The 19,589-nt window shown below is 40.4% G+C and overlaps 1 protein-coding gene across 2 annotated transcripts in view; it reads right to left on the bottom strand.

The window, feature by feature from the left end:
* The window catches only part of RFX4 (regulatory factor X4), an 89,835-nt gene that overhangs the window by 22,990 nt on the left and 47,256 nt on the right, over positions 1-19,589 (bottom strand). For both annotated transcript variants that reach the window (XM_068141693.1, XM_068141692.1), the window contains exons 6-13: positions 18,656-18,869; positions 17,748-17,825; positions 15,765-15,928; positions 13,379-13,479; positions 11,486-11,544; positions 9,835-9,979; positions 6,474-6,568; positions 5,408-5,525 (exon numbers count right to left, since the gene is read on the bottom strand). In XM_068141693.1, the coding sequence (XP_067997794.1) occupies positions 5,408-5,525; positions 6,474-6,568; positions 9,835-9,979; positions 11,486-11,544; positions 13,379-13,479; positions 15,765-15,928; positions 17,748-17,825; positions 18,656-18,869 (974 nt within the window). The remainder of the gene's footprint in view (positions 1-5,407; positions 5,526-6,473; positions 6,569-9,834; positions 9,980-11,485; positions 11,545-13,378; positions 13,480-15,764; positions 15,929-17,747; positions 17,826-18,655; positions 18,870-19,589) is intronic.

Below are 19,589 nucleotides of genomic sequence, written 5' to 3'. Positions count from 1 at the left end.
TTGGAATCGCAAACTAAACACTAAAACCTTAAACAGAAGAAAATGACAGAACTCCAAGATTTACTACTTTAAAAAAAAAAAAAAGAAAGTCTTTGTTTTCAGGGAATCTAATATTGAAGGCTTGGGGTTGGCAATACTGAATGCAGCGTTTAAAAACACTCTAGTTCTCTCTTCCTCCCCTAGTATTTCTCCCACTGGGTACTTTCAAACTCTGTATAACAGAGATTTGAGCCCAGAATTTGCATGAAAGACACTAGACAAACAAGTCATTGGTAGTGAATGAATGCCATATTTTTTAGTCAAATGAAATATAAGCTCTAGAGTGAAACCAGTATCAGGGCATGCATTTCAGCCACACGGTGAATAGCTGTTCAGCATGACGTACAATGATTTATTCTGTGTTTGCAAGCTGCTGTTTTTCACATGTAACTCTTTAGTTCTTTCAAGTTTATCTTTAAATACCAAAATGGACCTGACTGTGACTGGAAAACCATGCACTTCTTTAGGAAGAGGTTAGACATAATTCAAGAGACTTATTGCTTAGCTCTAATTTTCAGTAGTTAGCAGAAATCATGGCAATGATTACCCATCTAATGTACGGTGTCAGCTGCTATTAAATGATAGAGGAATTATGTGTAAGTAGAAAAACAACACTGAGATTTCCAGAACTGAAGACAAACATGGAGCTTCTATTACTAATTAGTTACTTTATACACTGGATGCATTACCCAAACACTGCCACCAACTGTGCCTTTGATATGCACAGACAGGAAGGAGGGAGGGAGGCAGGCAGAGAGAAAAAAGGAGATGGAGAGGGAGCAGAGAGAGAGAAGCTTGTTTTTTTTTGCTGCCAGGGACTGTTTCAACCTGCTTATGCCACCACACTTAAAAACATTGCAGAATCAATTCCTGTGCTAGCCGGTCCAGTGACAGGTATTCCAAGTTCTTCCAATCCAATTTCTGTATCACATATTTTGAAGGTAATACTACACTGTCCTGCATGTACTAAAGATCCTACTGTTTGATGATTTAAAAAATTAAAAATACACTGTATCTGAGTCCATATTTTGATTGAAGTGTAGTAAATCATTAAAAAAATAGCCCACTGAAACACTTTCCAACATAGTAAAATATACGAAACTTTTAATCTAAGGTAAGAACAAAGGTATATGTATGTAAATACTTAGGATAGTAAATCAGTGTTCATTTGTCTGTATAGAACACACTTAAATGCATATGCTATTCTGCAAAGCCAGAAGGAACTATTCTAAAAAACTGTGTTAAATTAAGTATGGAAGAGTCTCTGCCATCTGAATCTGAGCTGTTTGCATTCAAAGGTTATTCTTTTGGAGCCTGCTCAGAACTATTCCACGAGCAATGTGTCAAATAGCCTTGCAGAGAAGAAGAGTAGCATCTTTAATAGAATTATTAAAATTTGTGTCCATGGCTAAATAACATTTGGGATATTTTGAGTGAAACAAGGTAAGGATACCCCAGGCTTCTGCCTGATGGGATAGAGATATGGGTTTGATATCATTCTTCCCTTTGAAAACCTGCAGACTCAGATATTCTCATGCCTCCACTGGAGTTGCAGCTGAGCAAGGAAAAAAAAATCTACCCTCTATAAATAAGAGAATAAAGACTGAACCAGCTCTTGTCACATCACTTCCCAGGGAAGAGCACACCTAGCAAGGCTGCAGACTTCTCCAGCTCAACAAATGGTTAGGTGATTTGTACAAAGTGAAAGAGTTTCAACAGAAAAGATGAGAAAAACCTCCCACAAGACAAATCCTCTAGCTCTTTGGTTAAAGATCTTGTTCTGTCAGTGATTAACACAGCTTCAAGACTGCTGAGGCAAGCACTCTGGTCTAAGCACTAAAATGTGGCAAATGCAAAATAATTCTCTTTATGTTTTTAAAAATGAACATTTCTGAATTTGATGGATATGCCAAAGTGTTTCAGCTTCACACTGAGAACAATGAGGGATTAAAAAATAATTAAACAATAAAATTATTGCTTTGGCTATCAAATAGAATAGAATTAACCAGGTTGGAAAAGACCTTCAAGATCATCCAACCTATCACCCAACACTATCTAATCAACTAAACCATGGCACCAAGTGCCTCATCCAGTCTCTTCCTAAACACCTCCACCACCTCCCTGGGCAGTCCATTCCAATGGCCAATCTCTCTTTCTGTGAAGAACTTCTTCCTAACATCCAGCCAAAACCTTCCTGGTTTGAGACTGTGTCATCTTATTCTGGTGCTGATTGCCTGGGAGAAGAGACCAACCCCCACCTGGCTACAACCTCCCTTCAGGTAGTTGTAGAGAGCAATAAGGTCTCCTCTGAGCCTCCTCCTCTCCAAGCTAAGCAACCCCGGCTCCCTCAGCCTCTCCTCACAGGGCTGTGCTCCAAACCCCTCATCAGCCTCGTTGCCCTTTTCTGGACACATTCCAGCAAGTCAACATCTTTCCTAAACTGAGGGGCCCAGAACTGGACATAGGACTCAAGGTCTGGCCTAACCAGTGCTGAGTACAGGGGCAGAATGACTTCCATGCTCGTGCTGGCCACACTATCCCTGACACAGGCTAGGATGCCATTGACCTTCTGGGCCACCTGGACACACTGCTGGCTCACATTCAGCCTACAATCAACCAGTACCCCCAGGTGCCTCTCTGCATGGCCGCTCTCCAGCCACTCTGACCCCAGCCTGTAGCACTGCATGGGGTTGTTGTGGCCGATGCGTAGAACCTGGCATTTGGATGTGTTGAATCTCATGCCCTCGGACTCTGCCCATCTGTCCAGCCTGTCAAGGTCCCTCTGCAGAGCTCTCCTACCCTCTAATAGATCAATTCCTGCCCCCAGCTTGGTGTCATCTGCAAATTTACTGATGATGGACTCAACGCCCTCACCACTAGTGACTGGCTGCCAGCTGGATGTGGCACCATTCACCATCACTCTCTGGGCTTGGCCCTCCAGCCAGTTCCTAACCCAGCGCAGAGTGCTGCTGTCCAAGCCACGAGCTGACAGTTTGGCCAGGAGTTTGCTGTGGGGGTGTGACCATTTCAGGCTGTGCCTTTAAGAAAGGGACAGTGCTGGAACACTCTGGCTGAATATTTTGAAAACAAAGATAGGTCTAAACGAATTTTGTTGGTAGATATGTAAAATGCAATTTTAAGTTTTAGTTCAGTTGGAATCTGTCTCTGTTCCAGTTTTGTTCTGCCTTTCCAGCCTGTCTGCTTCTGAGCAACTAGCTGGAGCTGACCTTGAGATCAGAAAACTGATCCCTGCATGCACTTTTGAGCCTAACAAGAATTTCCTCCATAATAATTACCCTGGTGGGGGGAGAGAGGGGGGTACAGGGGGGGAACCCTCCTCTGTCCGGAGGAGGGAGTTTTGTTCTGTATTACTTTCTTTGCTGTGTATTTCTGTATATATTGTAAATACTGTATATTGTGTATATATTAACTGCATTTCATCCTGCTTGTAAATATAGCTTTTACCCTTTGCTTCTCCGACTGAGCTAGCTGTGGTTTCTTTCTTTGTGGGGGAGGGAGAACTGAACCTTCTCTCACCACCACAGGGGGACAGTGTCAAAGGCCTTGCTGAAGTCCAGGAAGACTACATCCACAGCCTGCCCCACATCCACCAGGTGGTCACCTGATCATAGAAGGAGATCAGGTTAGTGAGGCAGGACCTGCCCTTCCTAAATCCATGCTGGCTAGGCCTGATCTCTTGGCCATCCTCTAAGTGCTGTGTGATTGCATTCAAGATGACCTGTTTCCAGCAGATATGGTCTGGTTCTAATTCTAACACCATATACCCATCACAGCAGGGTACTGGTACTGAAGATACAAGCTAGCAGGTGGAAATTGTGGTCATCTTGGAGATTCTCACTATCCTGATGCCTAGTGGTGACTCACTAATACCTGTTTGGCAAACTCTTTACCAATCTGAAGCCAACAAAGGTAGTTTCAGATTAAAATATAAATGTAGATTGTATTGTGCCTATTTCTGAATTTTGGTATTAGAGGGTTCTAATATCATAAAGGACATAAAAGTCCAGCTGGCAGAAAGCCTGATGGTGCAATCCATTATAAATTCATTAATTATTAATCTTCTGCTAACATATTTGGACAAATGTGTACTGGTAAAAATCATCCCTCATGCAAAACCCTGTCCCAAGAGACTGGAAATGTTCACACCCATGACACAGCAGTCCGTTTTCAGTCATTCCCGCTTTTAACTGATTTTAATCTGAATTCTTTGCATCACAGGATTCAGGACAAAGCCCCTTTTCAAAACTGTACTTAAAAAAAGCAAGCAATATGCTTTTTCATTAAAAAAAAAAAGAAAGTCTGGTTTTCTACCCTGACTAATTCTAAGAGAATGGAAGACAATCTGTTCAGACTGTAGAAACTGGCTTAGTTTGCAAAGACTGTCTTAAAATGCTCTGTCCTTTAAAAGCAGAGCTGGCAAAGTGGTTTGCTGGAGAGTTTTTCATCCACTTCAGCACAAAGCCATCTCTCTCAGCATAACATGTGGTCAGAGTGGTTTGGGTAACTGGGCTCAGTTTGCACTGAAGTGTATTAGGGAATGCTCCTGTAAGTGACTCCAGCAGCTGAACTGTGACTGATAACTGCAGCGACTGGCTAAGGACAAGCAGAAGAAAGTAGCAATGTTTTAATCTCCCCCAGCTGGATTTTAGAATAGAATAGAATAGAATAAACCAGGTTGGAAGAGACCTTCAAGATCATCGCGTCCAACCTATCATCCAACACCACCTAATTAACTAACCCATGTAACCAAGCACCCCATCAAGTCTCCTCCTGAACACCTCCAGTGACGGCGACTCCACCACCTCCCCAGGCAGCCCATTCCAATGGGCAATCACTCTCTCTGTGTAAAACTTCCTCCTGACCTCCAGCCTGAACTTCCCCTGGCGCAGCCTGAGACTGTGTCCTCTTGTTCTGGTGCTGGCTGCCTGGGAGAAGAGACCAACCTCTGCCTGTTTACAACCCCCCTTCAGGTAGTTGTAGAGAGCAATAAGGTCACCCCTGAGTCTCCTCCTCTCCAGGCTAAGCAGCCCCAGCTCCCTCAGTCTCTCCTCATAGGGCTTGTGTTCCAAGCCCCTCACTAACTTCGTTGCCCTTCTCTGGACTCGTTCCAGCAAGTCAACATCCTTCCTAAACTGAGGGGCCCAGAACTGGACACAGTACTCGAAGAGAGACATCTAAGCATCATTTCCAAATGTCAGCAGCCCCAACATTTTTGTTAGCAAAGCCCTAGATATGTGAAAAAAATGGTTATGCTTTCATGTACAGCGTACATTATAAGCCAGGATACATTTTTTTTTGCTTGGTTTGGGGTTTGTGGCATGCAACTGTTACAAGAAAATGAACCTACCAAAGCTGGGTGCACTGTGCAAAGTCATGTCCCGAATCACTCGAGTGCCAAAACAGGACCACATCAGGAGGAACTGCTGAGCTACTTTCTTCAAAGAGCCTTGTCTCTTGGCAGCTACCTGCAAGAAAACAGATACATCTGACACAGAGAAACTTTTATTTCTATTATCTGATACAGCTGAATGATGCACAGATCTGACTTCTTTCTACACACTGAGAACCCTTGTACCATTATCTTAATTTTAAAGTATACACTAAAAATTTCAAAACCCAACAAACACACAACAACAACAAAACCCAAAACAAACAAACAAAACAAACCCAACCAAAACCAAAAAACACAGAGAAAGCCACAGAGAAAGAGGAAATCATGAAATATTATTCAACACCAAGACTGAATTTCCTTTATTAATGATGAAAGGACTGCCAAAAAACTTGCTCTCATCTTCATCTTAAACTAATTACTTGTGGTCATTCTTTCTTCCTAATCAAGGTAAAAACTTATAATCAAGAATTCTAGCTCTGTACTGAAACTGTATATTAATAACTGGAATGTAGAGTTGGAATTCTAGTATGACATCCTAACACAAACTGTATCTAGAGACAAAAGCTAAAACTGTCAGTCATGTAGTTCCATATTCTGGAAGTTATTGTGATGCCTGACCACTTGTTAGTAGGTTTCTGCACAAACAAATTAAAGTTCAAGTCTTTGGTATCTCAGATCAGCTTTTTATTTGCACTATGTGGTTAGGATGACTCTAAACTCATCCTTCCATACCCCTGAATTATTTACGTGGTTGGAAACCTCACCCCTGTTCCATTTTTTTTAATATACTCTTTTGGGATAGAATAGAAAAAAAAAAAAAACAAGAAAGAAAGGAAAAAAAAAAAAGAGAGAGAGTCTTGAATGTGAGCAGTTCTCATCCTGAGCATGAAAACCACTGGGCTTATTTCCAATGCTTGGCTTTGTTGTTGTTTTCTTTTAAGTATTTCTGCTTTAAATCTGTGCCACGTACAGAGTTCATAACGCGTATCGACAGCTTGGATCCTTACTCCTGCTTACCAACCTTTACAACACATCTGTCCACCATGGAATCCAGCCACTCGATGTAAGACTCAATGGGGGACTGCTCCTCCAGAAGGTGATCAAACTCCTGATACACTGGCAGACAAATTAAAAATAGCCTACCTTAGTACTTGGACTCCAGTTTGAACAAAAGAGAAACAAATCACCAAAAGCTGCCAATAACATCATTATTTTGCTGTAGTTTTTATAATAGATTGCTTAGCTCTGACAAATATATGTCTCCAGGTGTTGACTCAGTAAGTTTGCTTGGTCTCTTGTTTCTACTCAAAGTGATGGAGTCAATGGGCATTGTGTTTTAATGTGAGCAAATCAGGACCTTTTGTTTAAAATTAATCTTTTGATTTAAGTTTCTTCTGTCTGGTGTGCCTGGAATTGAATCCTTTATCACGTTCTCTACGAAGAGTATGAAGCTAGGCCTTGACCCTGGTGATGAAATAAGGTCATGCATGAAATTGATTTGGAAATGTATGAAGAATCTTCTAAGCACCAAGTAGATGAGTATTGTTGATAGGGTTCCCATCCGTATAATGCTTTAGTTGCAAAACCATAATTTAACTGCTTCAAATCATCTATTTGCAATGCCAGACACCCACACGGAGCATTTCCTAGACTTCTACTTCATCAAAACCAATTGCTACCAATGCACAAATACTAAACATACTCAATAAGAGTTTTAAAAAGCAACCTGTGTACTTTTTAACCCCTCTGAAGTACAGAAAGTATTCTAGTACTTCATATTTTAGTACAGAAAGTATAAACAATCAAGTCTTAAAAGTGCAAACCTCTAGTTTATTTGTGGGAATCAAAGGCTGGAAGACAAAGAATTGTGTGCTTTGATGCCTTAAGAAACTATTCTTCAACTTGGCTAAAACAAAAGGCCTATAAGTCAAGAAGAAAGATAGTTTCTACCTGCTGTGTTACAGGATGATCTCAACGTGCTGTGCATTTCAATTTATGCTTGGTTATGAATAACAGGAGTAAGGAATTTCCCACCCTAGGAAAGATAGTGAGGAAGGCGGAGGCAGCAAAGCTTAGAGATGATAGCTAGAGAAGTGAGTGAGAAGCTGTCAAACAACAATGCAAAGAAAAAGCTCCCTGGTCTCTAAACTGGATCAGCAAGACAAACAGGAATGCATTTGCTTCACATCTGATTACAACTTTGTTTAAACTAAGACTTGCAAAGACTGGATGACCAGAAACATTAATTGGGGAAGAAAGGAAATAGGGATGTCTGGGCCACTCTTACCTTGTTTCATTGTTTTATGAATGAGCAACCTCCCTTTATTCAGAACAGGATCACACAGAAATCTAAATGTTGGCTGGACAAAAAACTGCCTGATACAAGAGATGAAGTAATTTACATTCTGTGCAAAGAGGAGAACAAGAGTGGAAAAACAAATCAGTTGCCTGCATTACTGCTGCAGCATTGCAACTGTGTACAATGATCTGTTTGAGAGAAGTAACTGTTTAACTGTGACTGTTAGAAATACCTCAACAGGATCTGAGAAAGAATAAAGAAGAAACCGTGTCAGAGACAACTACCATAACATCAGGAAAGAGATTCTCTTACATCCAGTGTTTGTTCTCTATTGCTCATAGGCTTATAAACACTTTCCCCCCCCCCAATGACAGTAGCTGGAAATTGTACCTTCTGGATTATTAACATCAAGAGTGTGAAAGGAGACCTTAAGTCTATGTCATATGAGACATATAGAGAGTAATCTTTGAAGAAATCTTCAGCCAAGTACAATAAACATCAAAGATGGGGAAGAAAACTTGTAAGTTCTGAAAGAGTTTCTCTACATTTCTGCACATCTCAGTGGAATCCCATCTCATGGTGAACATTCATATAAGGCTACCGTTTCTAAGCAATTGGTTATAGGACTACATGAGACTAAAATATGAAACAAATGTGTTCAAATCCATTAGCATTCAGGGAAATTCTATTTTGTTTTATTACATTTAAGTTTGTATTTAAGTAGTTCACACATATACAAAAGGCTTTCCTAAATAGGAAGGATTTTCTGAATGACAGCCAAAAACTTTTACTGCTTCTAGGCACTGCAACTTTAAGAACTCTTTTTTTCAGCATATTGGGTACATACTGAAAACATAAAAGATGAAAGAAGGATGCACCCAGCTTCTGACTGCAGTTTCACTATATGCTGCCTCCCCTACTGCCATGTCTGATTTCTGTGTCCTCAAAAGGGAAGAGGGCAACGTCAGGAACTTAATAAAGGGATAAGAAGTAAAGAGTACCAAGAACCTCTTGCTGGAAAACAGAGCTAACAGAGAATGCAAGGCCCATCCCTAAACAGGGAAGAAGACATCCAGTGTTTATACAGTGGAACAACTGCTAAAGTCAACCTTGCAGGGCCCAGCATACGTGTGAAGGTGTCACCCCTCCTCTTCCCAGCCGCTCACTGAAAGAGTTACCTCACCAGTAAACCTACCAGTAAACCTTGTAGGGCTCCCACAAGTGGGTGCCCAGGTTGGTCCCCATTAAGGTTGGTTCTGGATAAAAGATGGTCTTCCTCAGGAGAGAGATGGCAATAAAACAACTGGGTTCACAGGGAAGTGAGGTTATGAATGATGTTAAAGACATGCTGGTCACCTCTTGTGCACTTCAGAGGGACAGGTTCAGTGTACTTAGTGTTAACACCTAAACTCACAACCATGTACACTTGGTGGACAATGCAAATTAAATTTTATATCTGCAAATGATCTATGACTCTAAAGCTGATTTGTCAGCACTCCAAAGCCGACTCTGGGTTCATGTTCTTCGTTATACTAGGCAGAATCTAAATTGGCCAGCGAGTTTCCTCAATATGGGACTTGTACTTACTCATAAAAGTTCAGGGTGAAAGCTTACCCTATCAAATGATCTGGTTTATTAAAACACTATGTAAAATGGTGCTTTTTATAAATAAACTTGCATAGGACTCAAACATACAGCTACTTTGGTATCAAAACCATTAAAAAGCTAACTCTCCAGCAAGAGAGACTGGACTTTACCTGATTCAGTGATAAACTCAGACTTAACAGCTCAAGGTCATGGAGAAAAATCTTCCTGAATCTAGGTACAAGTTTTGTGCTACTGGTTGTTCTGGGTGCTAGAAAGAAACTCATTAATGGAAGCATACCCAGATCTATGCCTCAAAACATGAAACCTTGACAGAGCTTTGCCTTACATTTTGATAAATATCTCTATACTAGTGTTAAGCTCCCAGGCAAACCAGTGGCTCAAAACCAGTGGCTCAACACCAGCATCACTCTCATTGAGCTTTGTTTTCATCAGGAAACCAAGTTCACCTGACTTTGTTTGAGGATTCTGCTCTTACATTGTATGATGAGCTTTCTGTGTTCCTCGCGTGAGCCCTCCATAGTATAGAGGGTCTGTTTGGTAATGCTATTCAGATCCACATTCCTCCAGTCCTCCAGCATTTGAAATGTGATGTCTGCACTGTGGATCACCGTTCTTGATGCCTGTAATCCAATCCAATCTATTCATTAGTTCATGGTTTATTAGGTTAAAAAATAGGCTTTATCCCCTTTTACGCTTCCTTAGCTAGGCTTACTAAGTTGATTTTCCTCATGGATCCCCACCCACTAGCTTGATGTCTTATGGACATTACAGATCCCTCTAATCACAGAGAACTCCCAAGTCATTTTGCCTGCTTTAATCAACTGCAAGTATTTTGATTGTATCCACCACAAACCCCAAAGAACAATCCTGATCTGGTGGTACTGTTGTTAGACTCCTCAGTCTCTAACAGCTCTATTGGTTCTTTTGACCAGCTTCAGCTCAAATCTAAAAAAAGCAGCAAGAGAAATCAAACCAAACCCAAACAAACTCCACTCAAGATTTGCAATCTCCTGTCACCCAAACTATGAAGACTTTCATTCCTCCCTCTGCCACATGAAAATGTTCAAGTTCATTTGCCTCTGCATCAGATCTGCTTCTTGGCTGGTTGAGACAGGAGTCTGCTGTTGATAATGGGAAGGATGGGCTGAGAGGAAAGGAAGTGACTCAAGGTCATGGTCATCTAACATACACCAGATCTCTGTAAGGTAAGCAGAGATGATAGCCCATGCTAAGGTTACCAGCTTCTCCAAGCAAATTATTCATTCGAAGAGTTTCATGAAAGTAAACTCTCTGATCCCAGGTCTGATGCAGAAGGCTGTGGTCTCTGTATCTTGATTTCTTCTGAAATGCCTGGGGGAAGGCAGCACTAATATTTCCATCTCCACCACTAAAACAATGGAGGAAGAGATCTACGAAGAAGTCCTTGCAGGAGTGGGGTTTTTTCCCCTGAAACTTCTTGTGGGCTTCACCACTCACAGGGTTAACATGAGGTGTTGGATACACCTTCCAAAAATGGACCTGCCAGTGTGTTGGGGAAAACAAACTCTCCATTACAATACAGGGGTGAAGTGTTAATGAATTTAATGCATTCTTCCCCCCTTTCAAACCACACAGAATTTGTTCTCACGCCTTTTGATAGGTAACTTTAAACTAACTGGTGAAAAAACAAACACTTTGGAGCAGTTTTAAATTCACTTCCTATGGCTGGAAGAACATGTCTACTTAAAACCCCAGTAGTTCAACTGGGTTTATACAATTAGACATGGAATTAACTGTCAGGCATACAGACATGATTCTTTCTTTGCAATAGGCCTAATACAAACTGCTCTGAAATCAAAGGAATGTCTCATTTGTTTCCTGGAAATGTGATTTCTTAAATCAAATAATAATTTTGTTTCACAGAAGTACCCTGCTGAATTTAATGATCAGAGGTTGCCAGCTGTCGGCAAAGCATTTTTGGCTGACTCTTTTGATTTTATAAGGATGGTCACTTTGGAGAACAACTGCTAACATGATCTTTCCTTCTTTGAGTGAAGTCCAGTCTGTCAATTCATAAAATTACTTGGAAAAAAAAAGAAATCAGTAAAAAATGGCATCCAGCAAGCTTAGATAACTGAAATATTTACTTGGCAGAGATGATTTAATGATGTCTGTCGCCGGAGTATTTGTGAGAATCTTCTGGACACTGCAGGAGAGAAGAGATACATATCTATGTACTGTGCTAAATAAAGATTTTTTTTTTCTTCTGAAAACACTGAATTAAAACAGTAACTGAGAAAATATACCCTGTTTCCTATTTGCAATGGCGACTACATAAAATTCATTCAAACAGTCTAGTTTTAACTTAGTTTAAACCTTGACCTAAAAGCATAAATCTAGACGCTCGATCAGTTTTACAGAGGCATATTACAAGCAATGATTTATAGGTGCTGTGAATAATGAGATGACAAGAGAAACGTAGAGGACAATGGGAGAGCTTTGCTTGTTCAGCATAACAAATCTTCTCTTGATACACAAAGGAACCGAAGATTAGAAAGAACTATTTAACAGAAAGAAAAATGTTAGTGCAAGAAGAGCGAGCACAAAATAATGATAGCTACATTATGTGTGGAAATTAGAAAAGGTTGCTACATCTTAATGCAAACATGTGTTGGAGGAGTCTTGACTGGACTAGTGAAAGCTAAAATCAGATCCGGTTTCAGGTAGAATTTGGTCAAAGTTTCTGAAAGAAATTACAGGACGTATTAATATGCTATGGAGTAAGAAGGCCCAGGAGGTACTTGCCAGTCCTTTCCTCCTATTTTCCTAATGATATTGACCTTGGATTAAGATATTTCCTATATTTGGAAAAGAAACTTTTAAAATTGTGCATTGTGAATCTTTTGTCTGAAATCTGTGACTCTGGAACTGCAAACATGACCAAAGCTTGCAGTTACTCCTGTCAGTACCTCCCGCTGGCTGTGTGATTACACTATAGCAATTTCTAATGTGAAGAAAACAATTGCAGAAACAACAAAGGCTCATGTAAAAGGTAGGATTTACTCAAGTTTTAAGTGATAGTAAAATCACCAAAGACTTGCACATCTATCCAAACAGGCCTTAGATGTGGCCCCCGAGAAGGTTTTGCCTTTGTACTGTGCATAGGGATAGTCAAGGAATACAGCTTGAGAACAGCTAGAAAATTCATTGTCCATCTCTTTCTCTCTTCCTGTTAGATCAGAAAATATTTTCTTTTTGCAGATTCTTGAGGTTTTTGAACTGACAAAAATGTGGGGAAAAAAAAGCATATTGTCAGTTCTGACTTTGTGTAACTTTTGAAATAAATTATTAAATAATGCAAGGAAAACCAACACAAACTAAAAGTAGTTCTTCCAACTTATATCTTGACTATTCTCAGTAAAACACACACCTAATTTTCCATGCTGATCAAAATAGTTAATCCTTCTCCTAAATTAGTTGGTTGGTTTTTTTTCCCCCCCCTCCTTTAACTTTGTGGTGTGGAATTTAGTGCTCATGAAAGGCAAAGAATTGAGAGCCGTGAAATAAAGCAGGCTTTATCAATAGGTGATGTGCACTGCAGGCATCTACAAAGCACGTCTGAAAAGGACTAGTGCCCTTTCCTGTGGTGACAGGGTAATTTGATCTCCTTCATTTTTAACTCTGGCACTTTTTTGAGTAAGGGCCTCAAGCTGTATTCAAATTGTGCTAGCCTAAAGGTTTGTTTAATAATTTCCTTTGCCTTATATCATCACTAATGTTTGCTTACTATCAACAAAATTAATTTCTTATCAGAACCCACAGGAAAGGAAAAGCAATTCTCATTGTGAGCAGCGCCTCATTCCACTAAACAAAATTGGTTCTCACGAACAAGTGGAGATTGTAAGTGAATTCAAGATTTGTAACACTGACAGCTTTTAATTCCTAGGAGAACACTAGTCTCACTTAGAATTAACTTGTAATCAGTAAACACTATACACATTTCAGGTTAAAAGGAGAGAGAGAGATTAGGAAATACATACACTCAAATTTGATATTCCGTAGGTTTTCTGGTAAATCGTGGAGAGCTACCTTCAGCCACTCATCCAGCTGCTTTGCAAACTTCCGGATCACCTGTGTCAAGCTGAGAAGGGAAACTGCAACATCAGAATGTGTTTACCCTGTGAAAGGGTGAAGACTGAGAGCCACTTACTCACAGCTCACTATTGTGCAGAACTGATGACATATTTTGGTTTGTAGGCACGAAGGAAAACTTTGGAAGACATTTGCAGGAAAAGGAAACCATATCACCATGTTCAAAAGCTTACAAAGAATGAAAGTCTTGGTACTGCACTTTGATACTTACAAACAGGATTCTTAGTTTGAAATAAATTCATTCCCATTCTGTACAAACATAAAAACATAAAATCACTACTGCTTGAAGACGACAATAGGTCAGGCTTTGGATTCCAGCTCATCTGTGCCTATATTTATAACAGATGTATGCAGGGTTGTGCAAGTGAAGAAAAACCCAACTATGCTGCAGGCTGGGGTCAGTAAGTGGGTGATGATGATGGGGAGGAATTTTCAGGCCAAGCCCAAAGAGATGGGTGAGGTGGGAGTGGAGCAGGACCTGCCTAATGCTTAGCTCTGCACAGGACAGGAACTTTCCCAGACAAGTGAGATTTCTCTTTTCTCCCTTACTACCCCTTTCTGATGGCTCCATTATTTCCTGCTAAACTTGGTAGGCAGCTTGTTGTATCCTTCTTGGAATTGCTAGTATATAATGACTATAAAATGACAGTTTCCTGGAAAAATTTCAGGGTGTTCCTAACAGTTGGTTCCACCAGACCAAACTGCACAGCTTGTAGCAATACTCCAGATGCACAAATGAGAGTGAGAAAAAAGATGCAAGGGACTTTCCCCTCTTTCAGTCAGGCAGCTTTTCCTGTTTGTATTGCTAACACCACTGAGAACAGAGCTGGTAAAATAAACATAGTCACAAAGACACCTTAACAGGACAAGGGACAGATGATCACTGCTGCACCCACTGAGAAGTGGCTTTTCTGGACAGCCAATATTTATTCTCAGGAAGTCACCAGGAGGATTCTGGCTGAGTCAGCAAGATTTCCTTCAGGAGCTTCCATTGCAGTGAGACCCTTCTTCACCCCCTTCAGTGCAGGCTATGGCTTAATAGCCACAATCTGGCCCTTTATATGCATTACAAAAGTCTATATTCACACTCAAGTCTCTCCTTATTTGCTATGAAAGAACTAAGCCGCTTGAGAAAAGGACTGCTGTTCTGTTTAATCCTTCCAATGAAATAGATTTGGGGGGTGAGGGGCAAAGCTTGTAAAAATTTACATGTCTTATCAAGGAAAGCCCATTCTTATAACAGGTTTCTTGTGGAAAAAATACTTTGCCTGTACTTTAGCAGTCATGCTGTATGCACAGGAGAGCAGAACAACATCTTGTCCTGCCTAGAAATGTTTTTAAATCTTTAGGGCCAAATAAACAACACCAGTGAGAAACTCTTAGAGCAACGTTCTTAAATTGCTCAGTCTCAAGAACACATCAGTCAAATAATGCTAAAGGGGTACACGTATGTTTGGACAAAACCCCAGTTTCCTGATGTGGTCATATCAGGAAAATCAAAGGCAGTAAAAAGTTGAGTGTACTCAGGGATTACACCTTCTGCTGTGAAATGTTGAGCTCTGTCCTCCTTTACATACATAAACAAGACTTCTTGGGCTCATTGAGCTCCAGGCAGGAAGAGAACAGCAGAGATGTGCCACATGGACTGGAAAAGTGATGTTAGCTTGAAACAAAAGAGGCAAATACTTCTTAATATTAATAAACTGATCATAAAATAAACATGCAACTGTTCGCCATAGGATAGTACTTAAATTAAACCAGCTTGTCCAAGACTTCACAAGTATGATCTTCATGTATTGTACAGAATAACAACTGGGTTCCAAGAGGAAAATGCTTAGGTTACAGTGCCTGAATATGTATGAGAATGTTTACAAACAGAGCAGCCAGAGCAGCTCCTGTTGTCACTACAAGAATATCATTACGCTGTTATCCTTGACCAGCAGAAAAGTGTCTGAAACTTTCAGAGGACGGTGTGGCGCTCTGCAGGCTGCACATCTCTGACATTCGCTGAAAGTTGGGATGTTAATAAACCAAGAAGCTGGTGGTACCCTTTATCACAAAAATATAGCAAGTTTTTCACAATAGAAGACTTCTTAAAACCTGAATATTTCTTCAGGAACATGTCAGCTCTTCGACCTCTTTGAACTGACACTGCGATTAAACTCAGGAAAAAAGTGGCGGTAAGCAGCTTTCTGAGAACTGCTGCCCTTCTTGAAGAAAAGAATTAAAGCAAAGACTTAGCTAAAAGTGGTCATTGCTGCGGGCTATACTGACCTGTCAGGCAATGCTTGTAGTACTGTTGGCATCAAAACTCCAGAGATTGCTTTGTACAGGATTGAATCACAAACTCCCACTATGTTCACTACAGTCGAAGAACCCAATACGGGCAGCATATGAGGTGGCATCCCTTGCCAAAAGTGCAGAAGAAAACTTTGAACCTGCAATCATGAGAAGAAGCAAGGATGCTTAAATTAAAATAATCAAAGGCCACAAATACCCTTTTCTTTAAATTATCCTGCTTATGTAGCATTGGTTTTAGCCCCAGAGCTGGACGGCTGGTACAGAACACAGGCGAGGCATGTTCCTTAACTCTGCAGGCTTATACTGTAACACAGCACACAATGGGATAACCCACCAAAGGGTGAGCTACACTATGAGTTGGTGACAGGGTGTCTTTGTGTTACTACAGTAGAGACCCATGGGAACCTCCATATTTTTACCTTCCATCAGTGGCTGGTGAATGTAACTCTTTGGCTTCCACATGTCAAGCCTTTTTCTCTCTCTTTGCTCTCTGTCCCTGTATACAAAGGAATGCAATCTAGGGTTTGGTGTAGGGAGGGAGAGGAGAATAGCACATGGCTTACAGGGGTCAGTACACCACTTTCTGTATTCATTTTGGAAAGAAGCACTACCCTTTGGGATGTCTTCTTTCCTCCACTATGAAGGAAAGAGGAGAAAGAATTGAAAAAAAAAACAGAAAAGGGGGAAAAAATAAGAAAATGGGGAGGAGATTTCAGATACAGTAAAACATACCTCTGAAAAAATTTATTTAGGAAATAAAGGTGCTGTTCAGTGAACAATATGATCAGTTCTACAGGAGTCAGAACACTGGCATTTGTAACTGATAATCTACTGCACACAATGGGTACTGAAGTAACCAACCACAGCAGGTGCAGTAAGTGTTTGCTCATTTATATATTGTTGTTGCTCAGACCCTTCCCCACCACTGACCCTGACAAACAGATTTCCAAATGAAATATAACATCCTGCTTTTATGAAAGTATTCTGAGATTCATCCAGCAAAACTTCCTGAATACGTGTCCCATATTTCTCTCACATGGAAATATCTAGACTGGGTACAGGACTTCAAAAAGCCTCAGCTTTAAAGCAGAGGAGTGTGGGAATTAAATAGTGAGAGGAAGAAAAGCAGGGAATTCATTGCCATTGTTCAGAGGGCAAAGTCAAAAGACTCATTTCCTTTGTTTTTTTTTTTTTCAGGACCTGGGATGTTATATTTGAATCAGGCTCTCAGTCTCTCTATAGTCAGAATTGTTCTTCTGGACTAGAGGCCTTCTTCATATGCAATAAAAAACTGCTGGCATTCCAGTCATGTTTTATTTTTCAGCTCCCATGACCAAGTTGTTTGCATGCACTGCCAGAAAATCATCAGATTCAGTCAGATCTGCAGCAAGTACAAACCTTGTCCACCTCTAATGGATAGTATCAACTGCTGAGCAGTGTGTGCTCCCCAAGCTGCACTGCAGTACAACTAAGCAACTGAAGGTTTCAGTCCTCTGGGATATCTGGGAGGCTATAGGCCCCCCTCCACCACCCTGCACTGTTGTTAATAGAACAGCAGAGCTCACCATTTTGGCTGTGCCACCTGCCCTGGGTTTGTGCTGAACACTCAGAGGATTTCTTTCAAACAGAGCTCAAACCCAACTTGAATGTTAGAAAAGTGGTGGTAGACACACCACCACAACTATCCAACATCTTGTAAGGGGATATTGCTACCTTAATCCCACTGGAGAATGAAGAGGCCAAAACATTCCCATTGCTTTTGTTCCTGAAGCTTGCTGAGCGTTGTGAGATTTAGTGCACATATCACATATCTTCCAGTGCAGCCACTGTTCATTACTAATGAAAGGATCAGCCACCACAAAACCATACATTTGCAATATCACATTCAAAATAAGCTCCCAAATCCATTAATACCTTTTTGTGTAATTAAACTACAACTGCAGTTTCCAACCATACCTCATCAAAGTTTGCTCTTATTACAGTGTCTAGTATCCTCTGACAGTGAGTTCTGTACATCATAATAAAGGTAGAGACCTGAAAAAGAATGAGGGAGACACACAAAAGATCATTCTACTTTAAGAAATTTGCTTTTAAACTACCAGAATGTGAAACAAAAAAAAAAAGTAAGGGTTTTTTTCTTATCTTACCTGTGCACAATTGCAAAAATAATGAAATTGGTTAGAGTCTAGTCAGATTAGTTAGATTAGCTTTAAAATGAGTTTGCTTCTTAAAAGTAAATTTTCCCTTTGAATTCATAGATTTTTCTATGTCAATGGGGATTCTTCAAATGTAAGAGGAGCAAAAAGCCTCAGTGAGATCAAAGACGAGAATGTGGCCCTAATTAGGACATAAAGAACTACAAAACCCTATTCTTTTGTCCACTTTACATTGATACCACACATGTGAATAGCATCAGAAAACTAGCAAGCTCAGCCAAGAGCAGCCAGAGCACTTTTTTCATGTGTGCAGATAGGATTCTCTTAATTTCTAGTCCAGAAGGATAAGAAATGCACCACGTCCCTCTCCACTCAAGAAAGCACCAGAACCATTTCTTAGTTTACTGTCAAACGTGTTTGCAGATTAAGGAGTTAGCCTCAAACCTCACCTGCTGCATGCAATGTAACTTTAAAACAGAAGTATGCACGGGCTTTAGAAACTGTATGGCTGATAGTGTCAGCCACTTATTTTAAGGGAAGATATTTCTTCCTGTTATATGAAGTAATTAAGTCCCTCATAAATAAAGTCAAAGCATTATTAAAGCTACTCTAATTTAAAGTCTTTATTTTTTAAACACAGCTTTCACCCAGAGCAGAGGGGGGAAAAAAAATCCATGACAAGCCAAGAAAAGATTTCCAAAGTGTTACCTTCTCCTCTGGCAGACTGGCTGGCAGATTTAGATCTTTGACATTTGGAAACTCTGGCAGTAATGTTCCCAGTTTGGACCGTGGTGAATATGCCACTGTCTGTTTGGTTACTTCTTTTTTTCCTGTTTCGTTCACCCAAGCTGCTCCTTTTTTAGAATACATCACATCATAATACTGGGAGTTTTCTTTCACTGCAATTCCATAATAATGGTACCTGATACAGAGAGATGCATGGTTCATAAAGCAGGTTGTTTGAAGATAAAAATAAACTAAAAAAAAAAAGAATAAAATATGGGGCAAAAGAAACTGATAATTCTGATGATTTCTACAACAAAACAGACTGTGCAATAGTTTGTGTATTATCAACAAGCATTGATCCAGTAGCAGAATGTTGTGGTGAGGTATTTGGATTCCAATTTTCATTCCTTCTGGTAAAAGTAGCTCTCTTCAGAGTTAATAAAGCTGACTTTGTTGCAGGGCAGGAAAATAATGGAATTCCATTTCTTTTCCTTCTAAGAAAAAAAAAACCAAACATCCTAAAGCTAGCTGTTGGCAAAGCCTTGCTGCGCAGCTGCTCCTTCAGTTTAGCAATAAGCAGAAGTACATGTACTCTGGACTGGCCCTTCTGTTGTTGTTTCAGCTTCCTGATTCTCAGACCTCAGTTGAGGGCTGGTTTGATCCCTGAAAAGCATGAGGCTTTACTGCAAATGAGTTGATCAGAAATGTTTCAGAAGTGAAAACACTTGAGTGAAACAAGAAGGGGGGTGGTGGGGTGGAAACGGGGACAAACAGGGGATGCTTGTGCTGGAAAGCAATGAATGGTAGAAAATGTACAGCTCAAAATTATTTGCTCCATAACTCAGCATAAGCACTTAGGTCAACAAGGGATTCTAGACAACACTGTAACTCTGTGCAGACCACACTGGGAATTACA

This window comes from Melanerpes formicivorus, unplaced genomic scaffold (assembly GCF_026170545.1).
Source record: "Melanerpes formicivorus ecotype bairdi unplaced genomic scaffold, bMelFor1.0.p_v2 SCAF_8, whole genome shotgun sequence".
Taxonomy (NCBI): domain Eukaryota; kingdom Metazoa; phylum Chordata; class Aves; order Piciformes; family Picidae; genus Melanerpes; species Melanerpes formicivorus.
Note: the sequence above shows the minus strand (reverse complement) of the source record. Positions and strands in the feature narration are given on the sequence as shown.